The sequence below is a fragment of the Mustelus asterias genome, chromosome 18 (assembly GCF_964213995.1).
Source record: "Mustelus asterias chromosome 18, sMusAst1.hap1.1, whole genome shotgun sequence".
NCBI classification, from domain to species: domain Eukaryota; kingdom Metazoa; phylum Chordata; class Chondrichthyes; order Carcharhiniformes; family Triakidae; genus Mustelus; species Mustelus asterias.
The window spans coordinates 22,493,836-22,516,054 of NC_135818.1; the positions used below are offsets into that span (position 1 = coordinate 22,493,836).

The window sequence follows — 22,219 nt, forward strand, 5'->3', positions numbered from 1 at the left end:
AATAAGCCAGATAATAAGGTTTGATTTAACAGTTTATGATCTCTTTTATGTATAGGGACCATGACAATAAGATTTGAGGGTCCAAAGAGCTTATGTAGTTGATATGGATGAGATTTGTGACTGTTTTGCAAGTTTGCTTTTAAATACATTTTGTAAAATGGCCTTCCTGATACAGATTTCACTGCAAGTCACTTCCAACCCTGGTCTTATACCTGTAGTTAAAAGTTTTAGGCATTCTGGAGTAGATTTTTGGGTAAGCCCAGGGCACTGATCGCAAGTTAGCAAGGTTAATTCCATGCAGTGTTGGAAGCATCCATGAAAGGGTTCAGGCAGCATTATCTTTACTCTCTGGAAGTTTAAAGTGCATGCATAAGCACCAGCCATGGCTGGATTTACAAAAAACTGAAACCCTCTAAAAGACAATGAAGACTACCAGATGGCTACAATATGCAGCTTGCATTCCACCAAGTAAGATAAAAACCCAACCATGTTTGGGGTGGAAAAGACCCCGGCTGGAATTTTACTAACCCACCCGCCACAAAAATTGTAGTGGGCAAGGGGAAGACCATGGAAAGATCCGTTGACCTCGGGTGGGATTTTACGGTTTCAGGACGAGTGGGGCCATAAAATCCCGCCCACAATCTCTGGTTGACTTTACACTATTCTGAAACTTTGCAAGTGTTTTTGAGATGAGACATTAAAATACAATTAGTTGTTCTAAAACAATGAATGCAGCAGAAATGGAATTTCTCTGGAATATACAGCCATCAGAATACTTCAAGAGACTTATCAAACAGGAGAGAGACCAGAGATCAGAATGCTGTGCTGAAACCAGGCTGAAGTCGTTTGCTTTCTCTCTCTAAAGTTATGTGCATGGATTTGGACGGTAACCATGCAACCATTCTGAGAAAAGAAATCTACTGCAAACCAAGATCTTCTGGGAATACAATGTTGAAATCTCCTCCATAAACTATACTCAGGAAGACAACTGAACAAAATGGCCACAAGATGGAATCACCTAATTGAGACCAGACAAAGAATAGCTAACCACATATTTCTTTGTTTTATATTCTTCACTAATTTTCAAAAAAATGTTAGTATGCCATTTCTCCTCCAAGCTTCTTTGGTGATAGAGGCCCAAAATATTAGGTGGAGCTGCTTTCTTCAACCCCTCCATTCCATCTGCTCTTCATACACCTTAAGTGCGATTGATGGAGAAGTTCCAGGATTTGACCAGATTACAATGAAGGAACAGCAATACATTTTCAAGTCAGGATAGTGTGTCACTTGGAGGGAACCTGCAGGGTGGTAATTTTCCCATGGATTTGTTGTCCTTATTCTATGAGGTAGTAGAGGTCATGGTTTGGAAGGTAATGTTAAATGAGCATTAGTTAGTTGCTCCAATGCTCCTTGCAGATGGCATACATTGCTGACACTGTGTATGGTGGTGGAGGAAGTGAATATTTGAAGAGCTGAATGGGTGGTGATTATGAGGCTGCTTTGTCCTGAATAGGATCAAAGTGCTGTTGAAGCTGTACTCATTCAGGAAAATGGAGACTTGTGCCTTGTAAATGGTGGACAGACTTTGGGAGGTCAGGCGGTGAGTTACTTGCTGCAGACTTCCCAGCCTTTAATTTGTTCCTGTATCCACAGTATTTACATGGCTGGTCTAGTTAAGTTTCTCGTTGATGGCAACCCCAGGAAGTTGATGCTGGAGAATTCAGCAATAGCAATGCTGTTCAATGTCTCAGATTCTTATTTGTTGAAAAAAATTCTCCGCTTGGCATTTGTATGGTATAAATATTACTTGACACTTATTGACCCAAGCCTGAATGTTCTTGAAGTCTTGCTGCTTATTATAGAAGTCTCACAACACCGGGTTAAAGTCCAACAGGTTTATTTGGAATCATGAGCTTTTGGAGCACTGCTCCTACATCAGGTGAGTCTCCTGTGTTGTGAGATTTCTTACTGTGCCCACCCCAGTCCAATGCCGGTATTTCCACATCATGCATATTATAGAGTCATAGAACAATATTGCATGGACCAGACTGCTTCAGTATCTGAGGAGACACAAATGAATATTGCGATCATCAGTTCTTCAGTCCCATTTCTAACCTTACGTCTGTCTACATCAAAGGTGATGAAGTGGAGATGGTCAAGAGCTTCAAGTTTCTAGGTGTTCAGATCACCAACAATTTGTCCTGGTCCCTCCATACTGATGATATAGTTAAGAAAGCCCACCAGCACCTCTACTTTCACAGCAGGCTAAGGAAATTTGGCATATCCACTACGATTCTCACCAATTTTTATAGATGCACCATAGAAAGCATCATTTCCAGATGCATCATAGCCAGGTATGGTTCTTGCTCTGACCAAGACTGCTAGAAACTACAAAGAATTGTGTACATAGCCCAGTCCATCACACAAACCAGCCTCCCATTCATTGACTCCATCTACACTGCCTGCTACATTGAGAAAGCAACCAGCATTATCAAGGACCCCACACACCCCGGACATACTCTCTTCTACCTTTTCCCATCGAGAAAGAGATATAAAAGGTTTAAACATATACCAACCGACTCAAGAACAGTTTCTTCCCTGCTGCCATCAGACATTTGAATGGTCCTATCACATCTTAGGGTGATGAGAAAGATCAACTTATCGGTAACTGTAACACTATATTCTGCATCCCATCCTTTCCTTCTCCCGTGTGCTCTATGAATGGTATGTTTTGTCAGTATAGCTCACAAGAAACAATTTTTCTCACTATATCCCAATACATGTTACAATAATAAATCAATCAATCAACATTGGAGAGAAAGTCATTATTGAAACAGCTGAAGATGGTTGGGTCAAGATCACTATCTAATGTGATGTCCCAGGGCGGCGACAATTGGTATCCAACAATGATCCGCATTTTAGCTAGGTATGACTCCAACCAGATAGCTTTCCCTCCAGCATTCTGGATGGGGACATTTGTGGAGTTTTGCTCCTTGTTAGATATTTAATTGTGCAGCATCATTCACAATGGAAATGGCAGTACTGCAGAACTTTGATCCAATACCTTCGATTGGATCCTCTACCCTCGATTGGATCCTCTACCCTTGCTCCCCGGACTTCAATTCCAATTGACTTCAAATTTGCAAGGCCTCCTTGACGGCACATTAGATCAAATGTCTTGATGTCGAGAGCAGTCACTCACACTTCACCTCTGGAATTTGCTATCTGTCCTTGCCTGGGCCAAATCTATAATGAGGTCTGAAGCCGAGTGGATCTGGCAGAACCCAAACTGAGCAGTGATGATGCAAGCCAATGTATTATTTATCTATTTGATGTTCAATCACTTTTTAACTGTGTAATTGTTTCTTGACTTCTTTTATATTAATCAATGTAGACTGGTTGTGGTGTAACTGTGTGTGGTCTCTCTCGTGGTGGTAACATGGAACATAGAGGTAAAAAAAAACCCAGACAATATGTAACAAACTGTACTGAACTACTGTGGGCTCAAAACACAAACTATGATGGTTATTCTAGTCAAGTGAAAGCCTTGCTAGAATCAGCAAGTTCTGCAAAAAGACTTAAACTATAAGAGGGATTGTACTGGTGAAGATGAATAGACTGAGTTTTGTTAAGGAGCAATAAGTGTGCCATCTTCTCCCAGCTCTGGAGATTGTTAACGGCGTTGGAGATAACAAAGTGGAGTCAAGCTGATTATAGTACTTCAAGTGTGACCTTCAAAGGGTGTCTGACAAGGGAACATCTAGAGAAAACATGGATATGAACTGTGATGTAATTAAAAACCAATTAAATGGACAAAATGCAGGCATTACCCTATATGGCAGACAGCCATAGCAAAAAAGGTATAGTTCACAAGAATAGTTCAGTACAGCTCTTTACATAGCTTTTTCTGGATACGTCTTTTATCTCCGTATTCCATGTTCCACCATGAGACAGATGACAGACAGTTATACTACAAACCGGTCTATACTGATCAATATAAGGGGAAAAGGAAGAAAGAAAAGGTCCACAAGAACCATCATGGCTGTAGTGGGTTCAAATGATTTGGTTTATTGCTCTGAAGACGCGCATAGAATTCATTATTGGATTGACCACCGAGATGGACTCAAGCCTGCAAGGAAGCTCTGCAACCAGCATTATTGTGAGTGTGTACTATTGTTTATTGGATTAATAAATATATATCACATTTGGTGAAACTTCAAAGTTGTTCTGTCAGTGATATCCAGAGTAAAGACAAAAGAACCTTTAAAGCAGATAGACGTTCTTACGGTGAGTAGGATATTGGTAACTGCCACATGATAACACTGTTTCTGACATCTTCTATCACTTTGCTGATGATCAAAAATGATAGGATCGCAGAATCCCTAGTGCAAAAGGAGGCCATTTGGCCCATTGAGTCTGCAACAACTCACCGAAGAGCACCTTACCCAGGCCCAACCCCTGGCCCCATAACCCCACAATTTAACAAGGCTAATCCACCTAACTTGCACCTATTTGGACTCTGGGAGGAATCAGGTGCACCCGGAAGAAACCCAAGCAGAAAAGGAGCAAATGTGCAAACTCCCCACAGACATTCACCTAAGGCCAGAATCAAACCTGGGTCCCTGGTGCTGTGAGACAGCAGTGCAAAACACTGAGTCGCCATGCCATCCAGAGTAGAGTAGGCTGATGGGATAGTAATTGGTCAGATTGGATTTGTTTTGCTTTGTTTGCACAAGACATATTGGGAAATGTTCTTAGTGGTTTATTCAACAACTGAGCAATGGTACAATGCTCACAACAATACCGCTTGCTTAGCTTCCTTGCAGGCTGGAGTCTACTTGGTGGGTCAATCCAATGACAAATTCCATGTGCTTCTTCTGAATAATGGACAAAATTATTTGAACCCACTGCAGCCAAGATGGACTTTCGCTATGGCTCTATGTCATAAGTATTCCACAATGTTGTACATGTACAGGAATAACTTGGCGAAGGGGCATGGCTCATTCTGGAACACAAGACTTCATTACTACTGCCAGAATGTTGTCAGAGCCCAGAGACTTGGCTGTTTATTAATATCATGTGGAGTGAATTGTAGTATCCCATCTATTTTTGGGGTTGTGGGTTTTGCACAAAAAGAAAGAGATGCGGTTTTCACAAGTAACACACACGGTTTATTGAAAGAGATGTTCTCTGCACAGAATAGAAACTAAACAGCAGTCTGTGAAACACGCTAACAACATCACCATCAAATCATGTGATCATCTCTTAAAGCTACAACCACTTAAATATATAACATCTCTCCCCCTTTACTTCTATGGTCATGACAACAAATTACTGCAATCTTATATATAGGATCAATAATACTTTAGACACTGTACTATGCATCAATGATCATTAAACGCAGTCAATAAGAAAGTTGATCAGGAGAATGTCTATTCCTCTTTGGTTGGATATGGTGTTCTGGAATTTGGCTGTCCTTGACCCAGAAGTATGATTTGGAACTTCAGTAGGCACTTCTTCTCTTGGAATTAATTCTACATCATTCTCACATGGTATAATATCATCAAGCAACTCAGATTCAACCAAGCCTTCCATAGTATTATTAACAACAGTAAGGGCTAAAGATGTTGGTACTTTTGGAGATGACCTGGATAAATCATTTTTGAGATGACAACAATTGGTCAGCATGGCATTGCCAAACTAGTTCATCTTTGGTTTGAACCGTGTAACAAATTGGACCTGTTTTTGCTAAAGCTATGGCTGGTACCCATTTCTCATTTGTGGCATAATTACATGCTGATACTTTGACCTCCTTTTTTAAATGAGCATTGTTTGCCCTCACTCCCCATCTAGCAACTTGAAATTGCTGTTGATGCTCTATTATCTTTGAAGTTTCTTGAGGTAATTACAAATCAAATGCAGTTCTCAACTTCCTCTTTGAGAATAGTAATGCAGCTGAACTTTGGGTAGTCGCATGAATAGTGCTTCTATAAGATGCCAAAAATTAATTTACACAACGTGATAATGAACCTTGCTCTCTGGAGCTTTTAAAGAATGTTTCAAGGATTGCACAAACCTTTCAGCTAATCCACTGGTTGATGCATGATAAGGTGTAGACTTCATATGCTGAATATAATTTATTTTGAGATAATCCTCAAACTCTTGTGAATTAAACTGTGAAGCATTATCACTAACAGTCCGTTCTGTTTACCAAATCCAGCAAATATTTCATCAAGTTTTTTGATGTTTTATTCAGTTGTAGTCAATCGCATGATAACTTCTGGCTACTTTTGAGTATGCATAAATTATGACTAAGAACACGTAACCCTCAAATGGACCAGCAAAATCTACATGCAATTGTTGCCATGGCATTTTAGGCCACTCCCAAGGGTGTAAAGGAGACAATGAGGTGTATTTCTTATTTGTGCACAGGATTCACACCGTCCCACATTTTCATCGATCTGAGCATCTAAACTGGTCATCAAAAAAAAAAGTGCTAATTCCTTCATCCGCATTATACTTGGATACCCTTCATGTGGTTGTTCAAGAACTCTTCCACGCAAACTAGAAGGAATGATCATCGGATTCCCCACAATAGACACCCACCTTCGACAGTCAACTCAAGCTTTATTTATATGTATAGTTTTAAATCAGAATGTGTACTTCATGTTCCAGCTATCGTTTCTTTCAACATCATATCCATCACTTTTCCCATCATGGGATTATTTCTTATATGTCTCAATGTGAGAAGCTGTCACAGGCAAATGATCTACAAGCTAAAAATAAAGAATATTAGCAAAATTAGTTGATAGCATCTGCTCAATAGGTAAAGGTAAGTATGATATTGCATCAGCATTAATGTGGCACTCAGATTGAAGTTACTTTATATTGTAGGTAAGATAAGAGATCTTAAGTGCAGATAAGATTGGTGAACACCTTTGCAATCGGCTAGCAGCTAATGATGGTATGCCTTTATACAGCCCAACAATAGTAGTTAAGGGTCGATGATCAGTGGAATAATGTGAAATAAGATCAAACCTTCATACACGGAAAAAGATGCTCAATGTTTATTTTTCAGGCTGAGCATAGTTAGATTCAGCACTAGTCAGAGTAGGCAAAGCAAAAGCTATTAGTCATTTTTTCCCCAAAGGTATAATGTGTGAAATGACTGCCTCTACTCCATAAGGTGAAGCGTCATAAGCATGAAGTATTGGTAGCTTCGGATTAAAATGACCCAACACTTAAGACTTCTGCAAAGCATCTTTGACATTCTTGTATGCTATCTCATATTTTGTTGTCCTGCCCCATGACTGTTTCACACACAGCAAATTATGCAATGGCTTCAATAATGTAGGTAATTTAGGAACAAATTTGCCATAATTTATTAATCCTAGAAAGAATCTCAATTGCATCACATTCATTGGACATAGTGCTTCTAAAGTAGTGTCCATCTTCTTAGGTACTTTATGTACCTAAGAAGATGTAGGTCTTTACTATCAATAATGTGACCCAAATACTGAACTGACATCTGGAAAAAGTCACAATTTTCTTTCTTGATATGCAGATCATGTGCTTGAAGATGTTCCAAAGTTGCTTCGAAATTATTCAATTCTCTTTTTCACTAGACCGTGACAGATTATCATCCAGGTAACATTGTACACCAGCAAGAACACTTAAAATCTGATCCACTGATCTTTGGAATAGGGCTGGTGAGGATGTTATTCCAATAGGTAATCGTTTCTAATGAAAAATACCTTTATGAGTACCTTTATCATTGTAAGCAATGAGTGTGATTCAGCACCTATATGCATATGTGAATATGTTTGTGAAAGATCAACCTTGTTGAATTTTTGTCCACTTAATAACCCAGCCAATAATTCTTCAATTAAAGGAAGCAGATATTGAACAGCACACAACACGGGATTTATGGTTGTTTTAAAATCACCACAAGTACAAACTGAAACAACTGGTTTCATGATAGGTATGATGGGGGAAGCCCAGTCTCTCATTGTAACCAGCTGTAACACAAATCATACTAATGTTAACAAGTCATACGAATTCTTCTTCAACTTGGGACAAATTGCATATGGCACCACGCTTGCTTTGAGACTTGAATCCTAAGTTTCATGAACTCCCTTGATTGAGCCAAGTGTCTCTTCGAATACACTCGTATTTATTCAGAAGGTACTGTAGGTCTGTTTTGGCATCGACCAATCAGTTGACAGCACTCCAGTTAAGCTTTATCTTCTCCAACTATGGTCTCCTAAATAGAACTGGAAAATTACTATGGGCTAAATGGAGAGGCAATCCCATTATTTATCCACTCATCTCTATGTTGACCATGATGTAACCTTTTAGCAGGACGATCTCTTCCAAAGTACTGAAAACAGTCAGCATAGGAACTCCATGATTCATTTTCTTCATTGAAGGGTCACATGGGGTGGGATTTTACGGCCTTGTTCGTCCCGAAACTGTAAAATCCCACTCAATGTCAACGGACCTTCCCACTGTCTGCCCCTCACCCGCTCAGATTCCCGTGGCGGGCGGGGTGGTAAAATTCCGGCCATGGATTCTAATTGCCATTACTCTTACAGGCACTAGTGACTCAAAACTGCTCAATATATACATTTTTTATTGTTTTCCCAGTACTCTCCTCTTTACCCAGGAGAACATTGCCTTGATATTTTTTTCAAATAGCCCCAGCAAAGGATACCTTCTTTTCAAATATCCCAGATACTGCCTGGAATCTCACCCTTCTCTGATGGCGAGATTCCACGCCCCACCCCTTTTAAAATCACACAAGCGAGCTTTTTTTCTTTGTTAGAGAGTCTTCCTGCACGGGAACTTTAATCCTGTTGTAGCTTTACAGAGTCTTCTAATATTTAAAATGTAAGGACACACAATGATATTTTTCTCTACTTAGGCTCTTATCTCATTGCTCTCAATGAAACAAAATTCCGACTCATCACCAATTGTCTTTTTGTAATGTCCTGTGTTAGAACTTGTGGGTGTTACATAAAAATGCAAGGCCACTTTCCAAGGTGAAGGTGAAAAAACAAACAACTCACTCTCAGGGGACCGTTAAGAGAGAAACATTTCCGATCATTCAGTGACCCTTCAAAAATCACTAAGGAAGAGACATTAAAATATAAAGTGCTGGATATGGAAACAATGGCTGCCACAGACACACCCATCTATAACCCCTTGGAAATACACAATGGGTGAAGTACAACAGCCAGTCTGCAGCCAATATGGAGAGACTGCATGAAAGACTTCAACAGAAGAATGACTTCTGAAAGAGCTGAAAGCTCTTTCTCTTCTTCTCTCTATCTTTTGAAACAAGTGTATTAACTGGTTCAGAAGCCAACATTACAAGAAAACTACTAGCGAACTGAGATCTAGTAATAATTGTAACATCTTCTACATCTGACCGCATCCACAAAACCAGCAAATCTAAATGGGCAGCAACATTTAAACATCTACACTCTAAAGACAATAAAAGGAGACTTAATTGTATATTCTTTTAAGTTTTTCTTTAATTTGACCAAAATCCCCGATTTCAGATACCTGTGTGTGTGAAACATCTCATTTTTTTCTCTTGGAATTTATGTTTCTCCTGGAACATAAATTCGTTCTTTCTTTAACTCAAGAAAATCTACGCCAAAATCTGTCCTCATTTGCGGCTGGAATTCTCCAGTGCCACTGAAAGTGAATGGAGTTTTGGCTGGAATGCCAAATTCTCCGTTCTCACTTGTAGCGGGGCAGACATGGACGAGATCAGAGAAAACCCCCCTTATTAGATTGGCTCTTAATTCCTCTTTAGCTGAAATTGTTATAGAGGTCATAAAAAGTTTACAGCATGGAAACAGGCTCTTTGGTCCAACTTGTCCATGCCGCTCCTTTTTTTTAAAACACCTAATCTAGTCCCAATTGCCTGCGTTTGGCCCATATTCCTCTACACCAATCTTACCCATGTAACTGTCTAAACACTTCTTAAAAGCCAAAATTGTACCCGCCTCTACTACTACCTCTGGCAGCTTGTTCCAGACACTCACCACCCTGTATGTGAAAAAATTGCCCCTCTGGACCCTTTTGTATCTCTCCCCTTAAACCCATGCCCTCTAGTTTTAGACTCCCCTATCTTTGTGAAAAGATATTGATTATCTCGCGAACTATGCCCCTCATTATTTTATAGACCTCTATAAGATCACCCCTAAACCTCCTATGCTCCAGAGAAAAAGGTCCCAGTCTACCCAGCCTCTCCTTATAATTCAAACCATCAAGTCCCGGTAGCATCCTAGTAAATCTTTTCTGCACTCTTTCTAGTTTAATAATAGCCTTTCTATAATAGAACTGTACTCAGTATTCCAAGAATGGTCTTACCAATGTCTTGTATAACTTCAACAAGACGTCCCAATTCCTGTATTCAATGTTCTGACCAATGAAACTAAGCATGCTGAATGCCTTCCTCACCACTCTGTTCACCTGTGACTCCACTTTCAAGGAGCTATGAACCTGTACCGCTCGATCTCTTTGTTCTATAAGTCTTCTCAACGTCCTACCATTCACGGAGTAAGTCCTGGCCTGGTTCGCTTGACCAAAATGCATCATCTCACATTTATCTAAATTAAACTCCATCTGCCATTCATCAGCCTACTGGCTCAATTGATCAAGATCCCGTTGCAATCCGAGAGAACCTTCTTCACTGTCCACTATGCCACCAATTTTGGTGTAATTGCCAAACTTACTAACCATGCCTATGAAATTCTCATACAATCATTAATATAAATGACAAATAACAGTGGACCCAGCACTGATCCCTGAGGGACACCACTGGTCACAGGCCTCCAGTTTGAGAAACAACTCTCCACAACCACCCTCTGTCTTCTGTCAACGAGCCAATTTTGTATCCATTTGGCTACCTCACCCTGGACCTGTGAGATTTAATCTTATGCAACAACCTAACATGTGGTACCTTGCCAAAGGCCTTGCTAAAGTCCATGTAGACAACATCAACTGCAATGCCCTCATCTACTTTCTTGGTTACCCCTTCAAAAATGCAAATTTGTGGGACATGATTTTCCATTCAGAAAGCCATGCTGACTGTCCCTAATCAGTCTTGCGTCTCTAAATGCCTGTAGATCCTGTCTCTCAAAATACCTTCCAACAACTTACCCACCACAGATGTGCGGCTCACTGGCCTGTAGTTCCCAGGCTTTTCCCTGCAGCCCTTCTTAAACAAAGGCACAACATTTGCGACCTTCCAATCTTCAGGCACCTCACCTGTGACTATCGATGATTCAAATACAATGGAGCCCTGTTATAACACGATGGTTGGGGTCCATAAAAGCGGGGTCGCGCTAAATTTGCCAATTATTAGCGGAAAAAAAAGGGTCCACTGACACCATCGCGTATGCGAATTCGTGCTAAATCAGGGCGCGTTAAATCGGGGCTCCACTGTATCTCTGTTAGGGGACCTGCAATTTTCTCCCTAGCCTCCCACAGTGTCCTGGGATACACTTCATCAGGTCCCAGGGATTTATCTGCCTTGATGCGCTTGAAGACTTCCAGCACCTTCTTCTCGGTTAAATGTACACTCCTCAAGGCATCACTATTTATTTCCCCAAGTTCCCTAACATCAATGCTTTTCTCAACAGTGAATATTGATGAGAACTATTCATTTAGGATCTCACCCATTTCTTGTGGATCCGCACATAAATGACCTTCTGGATCCTTAAGAGGTCCTACTCTCTCCCTAGTTACTCTTTTGCCCTTTATGTATTTATAGAAGCTCTTTGGATTCTTCTTTGCCTTATCTGCCAAAACAATCACGTGTCCCCTTTTTGCCATCCTGATTTCTCTCTTAACTCTACTCCTACACCCCCTATACTCTTCAAGAGATTCACTTGATTCCAGTTGCCTATGCATGTCATGTGCCTCTTTCTTCTTGACCAGGGCCTCAATATCCCAAGTCATCCAGGGTTCCCTACTTCTACCAGCCTTGCCCTACAGTCTAAGAGGAATGTGCTTACGCTGAACCCTGGTTAACACAGTTTTGAAAGCCTCTCCACTTACCAGACATCCGTTTGCCTTCCCACAGACTCCCCCAATTAACTGTTGAAAGTTCCTGCCTGATACCATCAAAATTGGCCTTGCTCCAATTTAGAATTTTAACTTTTGGGCCAGACCCCTCATTCTCCATAGCTATCTTAAAACTAATGGAATTATGGTCACTGGTCCCAAAGTGATCCCTGACTAACACTTCTGTTACCTGCCCTTCCTTATTTCCCAAGAGGAGGTCACGTTTTGTCCCCTCTCCAGTCGGGCCATCCACATACTGAATGAGAAATTCCTCCTGAATACACTCAACAAATTTCTCTCCATCCAAGCCTCCAATGCTATGGCTGTCCCAGTCAATGTTGGAACAGTTAAATCCACTACTATTACCACCCTATTTTTCTTGGAGCTGTCTGTAATCTTCTTACATATTTGCTCCTCAATTTCCCACCGACTATTTGGGGGCCTATAGTACAACTCTATCAAAGTGATTTCCGTCATCTTATTTCTCCCGCATAGACTCAGTGGGCGAACCCTCGGATATATCCCCTCTCAGTACTGCCGTGATGTTTTCCTTAATCAAAAGTGCAACTCCCCCTCCTCTCTTGCCTCCTGTTCTATCTTTCCTATAGCATCTGTACCCTGGAACATTCAGTTGCCAGTCCTGTCCTTCCCTTAGCCATGTTTCAGTAATTGCTATAATATCCCAATACCATGTACCCATCCATGCCCCGAGTTCATCTGCCTTGCCCGTCAGGCCTCTTGCATTGAAATAAATGCAGTTTAATCTGGACTTCCCTTGCTCTTGCCTGATCTGTCCAGTACTGGGATTACTGACACTGCCTTTACTATTTAATGCGCTCTATTTAAAATATGTAAATGATTTGGAAAAGGCTTAGGAAAAAAGACTTAGGAAAAAGAAACTTAAACCTCTGATGTGACCGGTTGAGAAAGTTGAATAGAGAGGGCAGTCTGTTCAATCCGGGGGGCGCATGAGGGGGAGGCAGAGAGGGAGAGAGAGAGGGGGGGCCCCCGAGGGGGAGGGAGAGAGGGGGGCCGAGGGGGAGGGAGAGAGAGGGGGGGGCGAGGGGACTGACTGCTAGTGTAACAGCCACATTTATGTCTTAAAAGGAAGCCTCATCTCAATTGCAAAGGTACCGACAGAAGATAGTGAAAACAGAAGAAATCAACAAAGATGGCAGAAGATTCTGGAAGATGACAAACCTGTTTAAAAATTTGTGTGAGACTAGAAATTCTTTTTTGTTGTTATTAAGTGGGAATTGTAATTATCTAAACAGTATTCCATTAGAATAGTGTTTTATTCCATTTGTTAATAGTTTAGTTAACCTGTTTACTGTTAGAGAAATAAAGTGTTACTTGTTGCTTTTTCAGAGTCTCAAGTAGTTATTTTGATTTAACCACTAAAAGTTGCTGAAGTGCAGATATTATCCCTTCTCATGTACACTTAAACAGATTATGAAGGGTGGTACTTCTCCGAGTGGTTGAGTGTTAGTTCTCAAAGAGGAGATCAACTTTCCCCTTCATAACAGGAGTCATTTGAGTAATATAAAATGGAGCCAAATATCAGATTGAGCTTGTGATTTCAGGCACAATTACATTTTGTGATGACCAAATGCTTCATGGAACTTTAACTCTGGTGTTGTGGAGGAGGAGTGTTGATTAGAAAGCAATACGTTGGTATTCTGTGGTGATGTGTTATTGGATATAATCTTCATTAGGTGATCGGGGAATATTTATGCAGAATTTACCCTCAGGAGAACGAACAGATGGGTAGGCTCCACACTCTCTGATCTGCTAACTGGGCTTAATTCTACGTATTTTATTTACTTAATGTCTTGATCTCATTATGATCGTAAAGGTATATACAAAAACTGTGTTTTGGCAGACACCTCTATAAATTGTTAGATATTAGAAACCATTGAAAAAAAAATCAGGAGTTAAAAATAAAACATCAAAACTTCAACGTATCTTAATGCACAGCAATCAAAAAACTGAAGTGGAAGAAAAACAGTGAAATTTCAAAAAGCTGAAATATAAATGTTGGTACATTACATAAACTATCACAGAGAAAAAATAATTTAAGCTCCTAGTGTTTTTAGTCAATATGCAAACCAATTTTTTAACATCTAGTGTCCCTTTTTGATACAAGCATAAAATGCTCTTAAATTTCTTCCCAATTTTACACCATGCGAATAGAATTTAAGTTTCCCATGAAAATGACAGAATGAAGTCTTCTTGATAAGTGGCTGTAACTTTTATCAACGAGGAGGAACATGATCGTTTTGAACAAGTCTAGAAATAAAGATGCCTTCAAGTACGTAGGCTACTGCAGTGTTACATAAGAGTGGTAACAAACATTTAGAGATATACATAAGTTCCCCACAAACTACCTCAGAATTTTGACACCCTTAAGGTCTTCACCAGGTTGTAGAGTGCACAGATAATGCAACAGTGCTCCGATAAAAAGGACATATATCATGCAACTTTAACAACTTTAAACAGCTGGCCCAAACATTAGAACAAATAAGGATCGGAATGCAACCCTGACATGCAGACACGTTGATAAGGCTGCCAGAAAAGCCTCAAAACAGAAGATTGCTAACCATTAAATTATAGAGTGGTCAGATCAGATTTCTACAGTGCATGAGTGGGTCCAGCTGACTCAGTTGAAGGTTTTTGGCCAAATCAAGAGATAGCTATATTGTGCCCTAATTCTTGGACTACTGGATTCTAATATATTTCCTGAGAATTATTTTACAATAAAACCGATTTGCTTTGCATCAAACACTTATGAGATAATAGTACATAATTTATCTGGAGAATTTTGACCAAGATCTTGCAGCTCACATTCAAGAAGGTATGCAGCTCCTGCAATGGCCACAGCATTTCGCCTGGACAGAGCAGTAACAGCATGCCTCGTATGCAATACAATGCTTTATAAATTTTCACTGGGAAATTATCATGTCCTTGTAGCAAGATAATGCAAGGCTATTTGATAGCATATTTCAGTCTTCAGCCAACAGCTTATGATATTTGTAGTAAGAGTCTTGAGCTAATCTTGTTCCAGGAGATTCAGAGTTCACTATTAAAAGATTTAAACTCATCATTAACGCCCTCTATCAATATAATTCATTAAATTGATTGCATGAGAATCGGACATCCTTCTTTCTTTAATCATTCCAACCTCAGCATTTCTAATCCTACTCTGAAAACCCAACCTTTATCTTGAGCAAAACAAATGTAGCTGGCTCACTCAACACGGCAGTGTCATTCAGCAATCATAAATTGGGGTTGTAGGAGACAAGTAGAGATATAATATTTTCAGTTAAAGTAGCTTTTTTGGTCAACATTCCAACAGTGCTCTTCTATGATGTTCCCTTTACTTGTGAAGACATATCATGCATAGAGCAAATGATTTCTTGAAGTGTGTCATCTCATTAAAATTCTTCAATTTTTGGGACTCACCACTGTCACTGAACTTTTAAAAGGCAAGTGTAACTCCTGTTTGTAACATTGGTTTCTTGCTCCATTTCTCCTGAACGAGGCTCTATCCTGTGATCCCATTTTTAAAAAAGATATCTGATCTCTTGCATGTGTATGATATTAACAAGGTTGATGTTAACAACCTTGCTCCACTGAAGCACTAGATGGCCTTCTCTTGAGTCACTGAAGTTGTTGTGTTGATGATTCCAGGATTTTGATCCAGTAACAGGAAAGGAACAGCAATATATGTCCAGGTCAGAATGATATGCAACTTGGGAGGTGAAATTTGAACATGATGTTGTTTCCATGACCTTACTCTCATTCTTCTTGGTGATTGAGCTTCTTGATTGTTGTAGCAGCTACGCTCATCAATTAGACGCACACATACCAGTGCACTCCTAGCTCGAGTCTTGTAAATGCTGGGTTTTGTGAAGTCAGGAGATGAGCCACATGATAAAATACACAGCATCTGCTTCATCCCAGCATCCATGGTTGATATGGATGGTCTGTTTGAAGCTTCTGGTCAATGGTAACTCACACAACATTGGTAATGCCATTGAAGGTCAGGCTAGGTGGTTGTTTTTTTCCTTATAGGGATGGCCATTGTCTGATATTTTATGTGGCACAAATATTACCTGCCACTCATGAGCCCAAACTTGAATTTTTTGATGTCCTACTGTAGGCTTGCATACGATGCATAATTATGAAGCAGGAATTATGAATCAAGTTCAATGTTCTGGAAACAATGTTCAGCAAACAGCCCCATTCCTAATCTTGCAACAGATGGAAGGCCTTTGTTGATGATAGATGCACCAAAGATATTTCCCTAAGGAATAGCTGCAGAGGTGATCTGGATTTCAATGGTCGCTATCTTGTGCATCATTGACATGACTTTACTAGTCTTCCTCCGATTAAGTATTAAGAAAACCAAAGCCATTATCTTCACAACCTGCCACAACTCAGTTCGCCAATCAAACTCTATCCTTCTCCTCGGCCACTGAGACTCAACAAGATTATTCACAACCACAATGTCTTATTTGGCCCCGGCAAGAACTTCCGGCCACATATCATCTCCATCACCAAGACTGCCCCATAATATTGTCTGCCTCTGCTTCAGCTCATCTGCTACCGAAACCCTCATCTAGGCCTTGGTTCAAAACTCAACCATTCAAATAATTCCTAACTCATGCCAAGTCCTAATCCCAGTCACCATCACTCCTGTGTTTACTGATCAAACTGATTTCTGGTTCAACATCTCCTAAACATAAAAATCCAAGTTTTCAAAACCATGGGCTCTTCAGCTCTATTTCTATAACCTCTCACAATTCTCCAATATCTGTGCTCCTTCATTTCTGGTCTCTGTGTGTCTCCAATTTTCTTCATTGCACCAATAGTGGTAGAGCCTTCAGCCTAGGCCCCAAACTCTTGACTTTCCCCTTTATATATGCCCGTCTCTCTTGCACAACCTTTGAGATGTTCCTTAAAATTTACTTTTTGATCTGGTCACCTGTCTCAATAGCTCCTTTTGTGGTTCAGTGTCAAATTCTGTTTGAAAATGGTGGTCCTCTGAAGCACCTTGGGATGGTTACTATGTTAAAGGTGCTATATAAATGCAAATTATTACTGTTATTGTATAACATCTTGGTACTATATTCATTCAAATACTACATTGGCATCAAGGAATTTTAGTCACTTTGGTATCCAGTTCCTGTATCTATGTTTCTATAAAGACAATGACAAAGTCTAAAGCCCAATGATTATGGCAGAACCCAAACTGTGTGTGGGCGAGAAGATTGTTTTGCAAGTGCTGTTTCATGGCACCATTGAATTCTTCCCATATTTTATTGATAATCAGGAGGATAACATCTTGATAATTGTCTGGCATTTGCGCATGTTTTTGTGGTATAGCATATCTCAACAATTTTCCAAATTATCTGGTAAATGCCAGTGTCATAGCTGCACTGAAGCAACATGTCTTCGCATGCCTTTGACATCAATAGCAAGCCCAGTGAAGCAATTGAGGCTATCTCATTGAATGTTTTTAAGGCAAGGATAGATACATTTTTGAACAGTAAAGGAATTAAGGGTTATGGTGAGCGGGCGGGTAAGTGGAGCTGAGTCCACAAAAAGATCAGCCATGATCTTATTGAATGGCAGAGCAGGCTCGAGGGGCCAGATAGCCTACTCCTGCTCCTAGTTCTTATGTTCTAAGCTCCTGCTTGTGGTCCCATGATGCAAGGCTGGCCAATGATGGTAAGCCTGCCAAATGTTTAAACAAACAGAACTCAGTTCAGGTGAAACGTTGTTGACCTGAAATGCTAAGACTTGGTTTCTTGCTCCATAGATATTCCCAACATTTTCTGTGGGTTTTTTTCATTTTAACTATAGCTGCCTGCTAACATAACATATTTAGTAATTCTAGAGTTCCTGGATCAGAGATACAATGTACCTTGTACACAGGTTACACAGATTGCACAACAGTAGACAATGTATAGCATCCACATTCCATTGCAAAGCTAAATCAACATGACATCACACCAGTCATGCTGCTAATATATATTTTGTAGTGCTAGATTGAAGCATTAGTGGTTATAGGATTGTCACTGGCAATGGTGGGAGAAATTTGAGGTGGTGAATTAAACACATCAGGGATTTAAATGTATTGCAAATTGGTAAAATTAAGAACAAGCTTGCATTTTTATCATAAGTTTCATATGAACATCTCATCATCGTTTCCAACCAAGATTTATGCATTAAACTTCAGTAATTCAGATCATGGTGCTCACTAAAGCCCAAAGTTAAAATAGAATAGAATATGGGAAACATGTTGGCTTGAAGGGCTTATCATCAAGCAATCCATGATACACACTAAAGGGCAAGGGGGTGAGGAGAAATTGTGGGCACTGTAATGGGTCAAGCACCCAATTGCACAAATTGTGATACCTGGGAAGAGCTTAAAAGCCATTTGCATAGGTTAAACACCATAGCATAAACTAAGTGACACAGTTATTGACGGGCACTCTGCTGGGTTAAACAGCTCATGGTATAAATGAAGTCACACCAACAATAAGCCATCTAATGTTATGGCTCACCTTCCTGGTTCCGCACGATTGGCTTTTGGGGGTTCACTTGGTTGAAGGTAAACGTCTCATGTTTGCTCCGACAGGTCCTCTTCCCCCATCCCTTATTGTAGGCTAGATACAACAGACCGACACCCGCCGCTGCCCCCAGACCTAACCCCAGAGTCACCCGGGACCCGCAAGCGCAAAGATCCCCACTCATTATCCTCTTCAGGCTGGCTTTGGCTCCTTGGGTTTACTCTGCATCACACCGAAGTGGTAACTGGTAGTTCTGTGGTATTGTTAAGTGACATTACATGGAGGGAGCGTGTTGGCTTTGGGCAGGCTGTGTCTCCCTGGGGGGGGGGGGGGGGGGGGATACCAACTTTGCACCTGCTGTTGGCGGCTGAAGCCCCTCCCCTCCTCGCGTGCCCTGCCTCGCGCTCAGAACGCCAGGGGAACAATCGTCCGTTCAAACCTCCAACGGTACGTCTCGCGCTGGCCGCTCACCAACTGTGAGGTTTGCTTCATCACTCACTTCTCCAGCGTCCCCTAAGCTCTGGTGAGGGCTCCTTCGTGAACTAGTACGGTTTCTCTTATTAGTGGCGTCTAATTTTTGTCTTGGGTTTCCCTTACTTCACCCACTCGCCCTCCTGTCATCTCCGTTTACCCACCCTCACGCCGGCTCTTGTTGTGAACGGACACCTTTGTACTACGGAATAAAGAGTCCCGGCGTTTCCCCCGGAACCACCAGAGCTCCAGCCTGAGTTCCGGATTTCTCTCCGCCCCGGCGCTTAACTGTTTTAAAAGGGGTTAGAAAAAGATCATTCGTTATTGTCTAAACATTCGTGCCCTGGATTTATTTATTTGTGGAAGCCGATGGGCTAGCTAGTTGGTGGCGCTGTCACATGAGCTGGAAGCCTCTGGATCCAACAGCCGAGTGTACTGGCTGCGCCGAGGGAGTGCTGAACTGTCGAAAGTGCCATTCCTTCATGGGAACCGTTGAGCCAAGATGAGTTCTGCTTGTTCAGGTGCTTCTGGTAGTCGAAGATATCATGATGCTCTTACGAGGAAAGGGAAGGGAATTCTCGTGGTGTCCTGGCTAACATTCGTCCCTCAATTAAGGCCACAAACATAGCTAACTGGACATTCAAAAACATTGTGCATCAAGTCTGTAGGTAGCAAAAACTAAAGCAGTTGATGAGCTGAAGCAGAGATAGACCTAGGTGATATATAGATGGAAATAGGTAATCTTGATTGATGGAAGGAGACACAGCTTTTGACTGATATATTTGTAGAGCAGAGGCAGTATGATGCTTGAAGTGTAAGTACTCAACTGAATTTGTATCATCCCAACTATCCATTTTTTCCAGTTTGATATATAGATAATCACAACAAGCAAATACTATTACGCAGCCTACTCCTTAAAAATCCACACAACTCGGGCACATTTTTTGTTTTTTCTTATATAAACTTAACCATTGGTCTCCTGTTCCTATAAGAGGATACCTCATTTTTTGACCCAAGCTTTCAGAACTTGGGGAAGGACTCTTTGACTCATCTGGGCCTGAGTCTGAGGAAAAAAGCAAATGGAATCTGAGGCAAAAGTCTTCTCCAACAAAGACTGATTTTGCCCTTGGCCTTCATTTGATATTTTCACTTCATCAGATGTGTCTGTCTGACTCTGATTTGCATCTGAACTGGTTTCAGGCACATGTGTTAGAGTTACTATTGGTACATCTGTCGGAGCTAAAAAGATATTCGGACACATCGTTCATGAGTGATGGATTTCTTTATTCCTTCTTATCAATAAGGAGAGAACTAAAGAATTCCTGAAGAAGGCTACTTCAGTCTGCTCTCTGCTCAATTGTGTACAGTCGGCTTTTTTATAGGGCGCAACTTCTAGTAAAGATAATTGTTTCTAGTCACGCATACCGGTAAATTATTTACATATGATACAAAGTGGTAGGCCCGAGACAATAGCTGTTTAATCGCGTCCCATCGGTAATGTCATAATCTTTAGTGGTAGATGGATGGAACGTCTGTTCAGACAATGGTCATTTTAATCATGTCTTAATCACAGTTGCAGTGCTGTTAGCAAGGACATTCAGCTGTGTCCTGTTGATAGATATAGTGAAACATCCTCTTTGCGCTGACTAGTTCATGTATACACAGTAAGAAGTCTCACAACACCAGGTTAAAGTCCAACAGGTTTATTTGGTAGCAAAAGCCACTAGCTTTCGGAGTGCTGCTCCTTCATCAGGTAAATGGGAGTTCTGTTCACGAGCAGGGCATATAAAGACACAAACTCAATTTACAAAATAATGGTTTTGTAAATTGTTTGTCTTTATATGCCCTGTTTGCGAACAGAACTCCCATTTACCTGACGAAGGAGCAGCACTCCGAAAGCTAGTGGCTTTTGCTACCAAATAAACCTGTTGGATTTTAACCTGGTGTTGTGAGACTTCTTACTGTGTTTACCCCAGTCCAACGCCGGCATCTCCACATCATAGTTCATGTATATGCAGAGACAACCAGTCTACAATGAGGGTGCTGCTAATTTTCCTGGCCCCCTGTTGAGCTCTGTTCTCTCCCACACATCCCTACAATCTAATTCATCAGACTCATTTGATTCTTCCCAACTCCCTTCTTTGTGAACCTATATTTACAATCCTAACCTTTCCACTGCCAAACATCTTGACCAAATATGTATGAGGGTCACATACTTTCAGAACTCTTCCTGGTAGCTACTTATGATGTTGATCTTTTACTGTAATCTTCTGGTTCAAATCAGACTTCTTTCTTTCATCTACCACTACCATGGTTCTCTTTTAGTCTGAATTGTTGTTCTTCTACTGACTATGCTAAATGCGGCTTCTGCTATGAAAATCTTGCTCTAGTCTTCTAAGAAACAATTCAGCTGACATTCTGCTGGCAGTAGTGTGAGGATAAATAGACAAAAAAATTGCTAGTGTGTGATTTAATGATAACTAATATTTCTTGCATTTGTTTAACAAGAGCACACTTAACAATTTTACGATGCACTCTGCTGCCGTTTTTGAAGCAGATTGATAACGGTGGAACTCTAGTGTGTTTTAACCTGTGCAGTCTCATAAAATTTGAAAATACTTCTGAACAAAACAGGTCCATTCTCAGACACAATTTTAGGTAGCAAACAAACTATGCAAGATATCTAGAAATTTGCTGGTTGTTGCTCGATTCATTGGAAGCTCCTCAACCCATTACAAATGGATATCCATCAAATGAATAGGTGTTGTCCTTCAAATTCTGCAAAATCTATGTACAGCCTCTGTCACACTCTAGCTGGCCATTTCCATGGTTGCAAAGGTATCAATGGCAGCTTGACATATTCTACACAATGTTTTCACTGTGTCTTTGGTGTCCTTATCTAATCCTGGCCACCAAGCTCATCCCTAAATGTTAATTGTGAAGATCACATATCAACTATGACTTGGACTTTTCATGAATCACAACTCCACTCCCCACATAATGTAACTTTTATCAATTGACAACTCATTCTTATGCATATAAAAATGGCCTAATTTCTAAATCCAGTGTTGGCCATCATTTGCAATATA

The 22,219-nt window shown here is 40.6% G+C and overlaps 1 protein-coding gene across 1 annotated transcript in view; it reads right to left on the reverse strand.

Annotated features, from left to right (window-relative positions):
- Positions 1 to 19,331, reverse strand: part of LOC144506994 (regulator of microtubule dynamics protein 3-like) — a 274,325-nt gene extending 254,994 nt beyond the window's left edge. The window contains exon 1 of the mRNA XM_078233504.1: positions 18,654 to 19,331. Within this exon, the coding sequence (XP_078089630.1) occupies positions 18,654 to 18,843 (190 nt within the window). The 5' untranslated portion in view covers positions 18,844 to 19,331. The remainder of the gene's footprint in view (positions 1 to 18,653) is intronic.
- Positions 19,332 to 22,219: the final 2,888 nt, after the last annotated feature.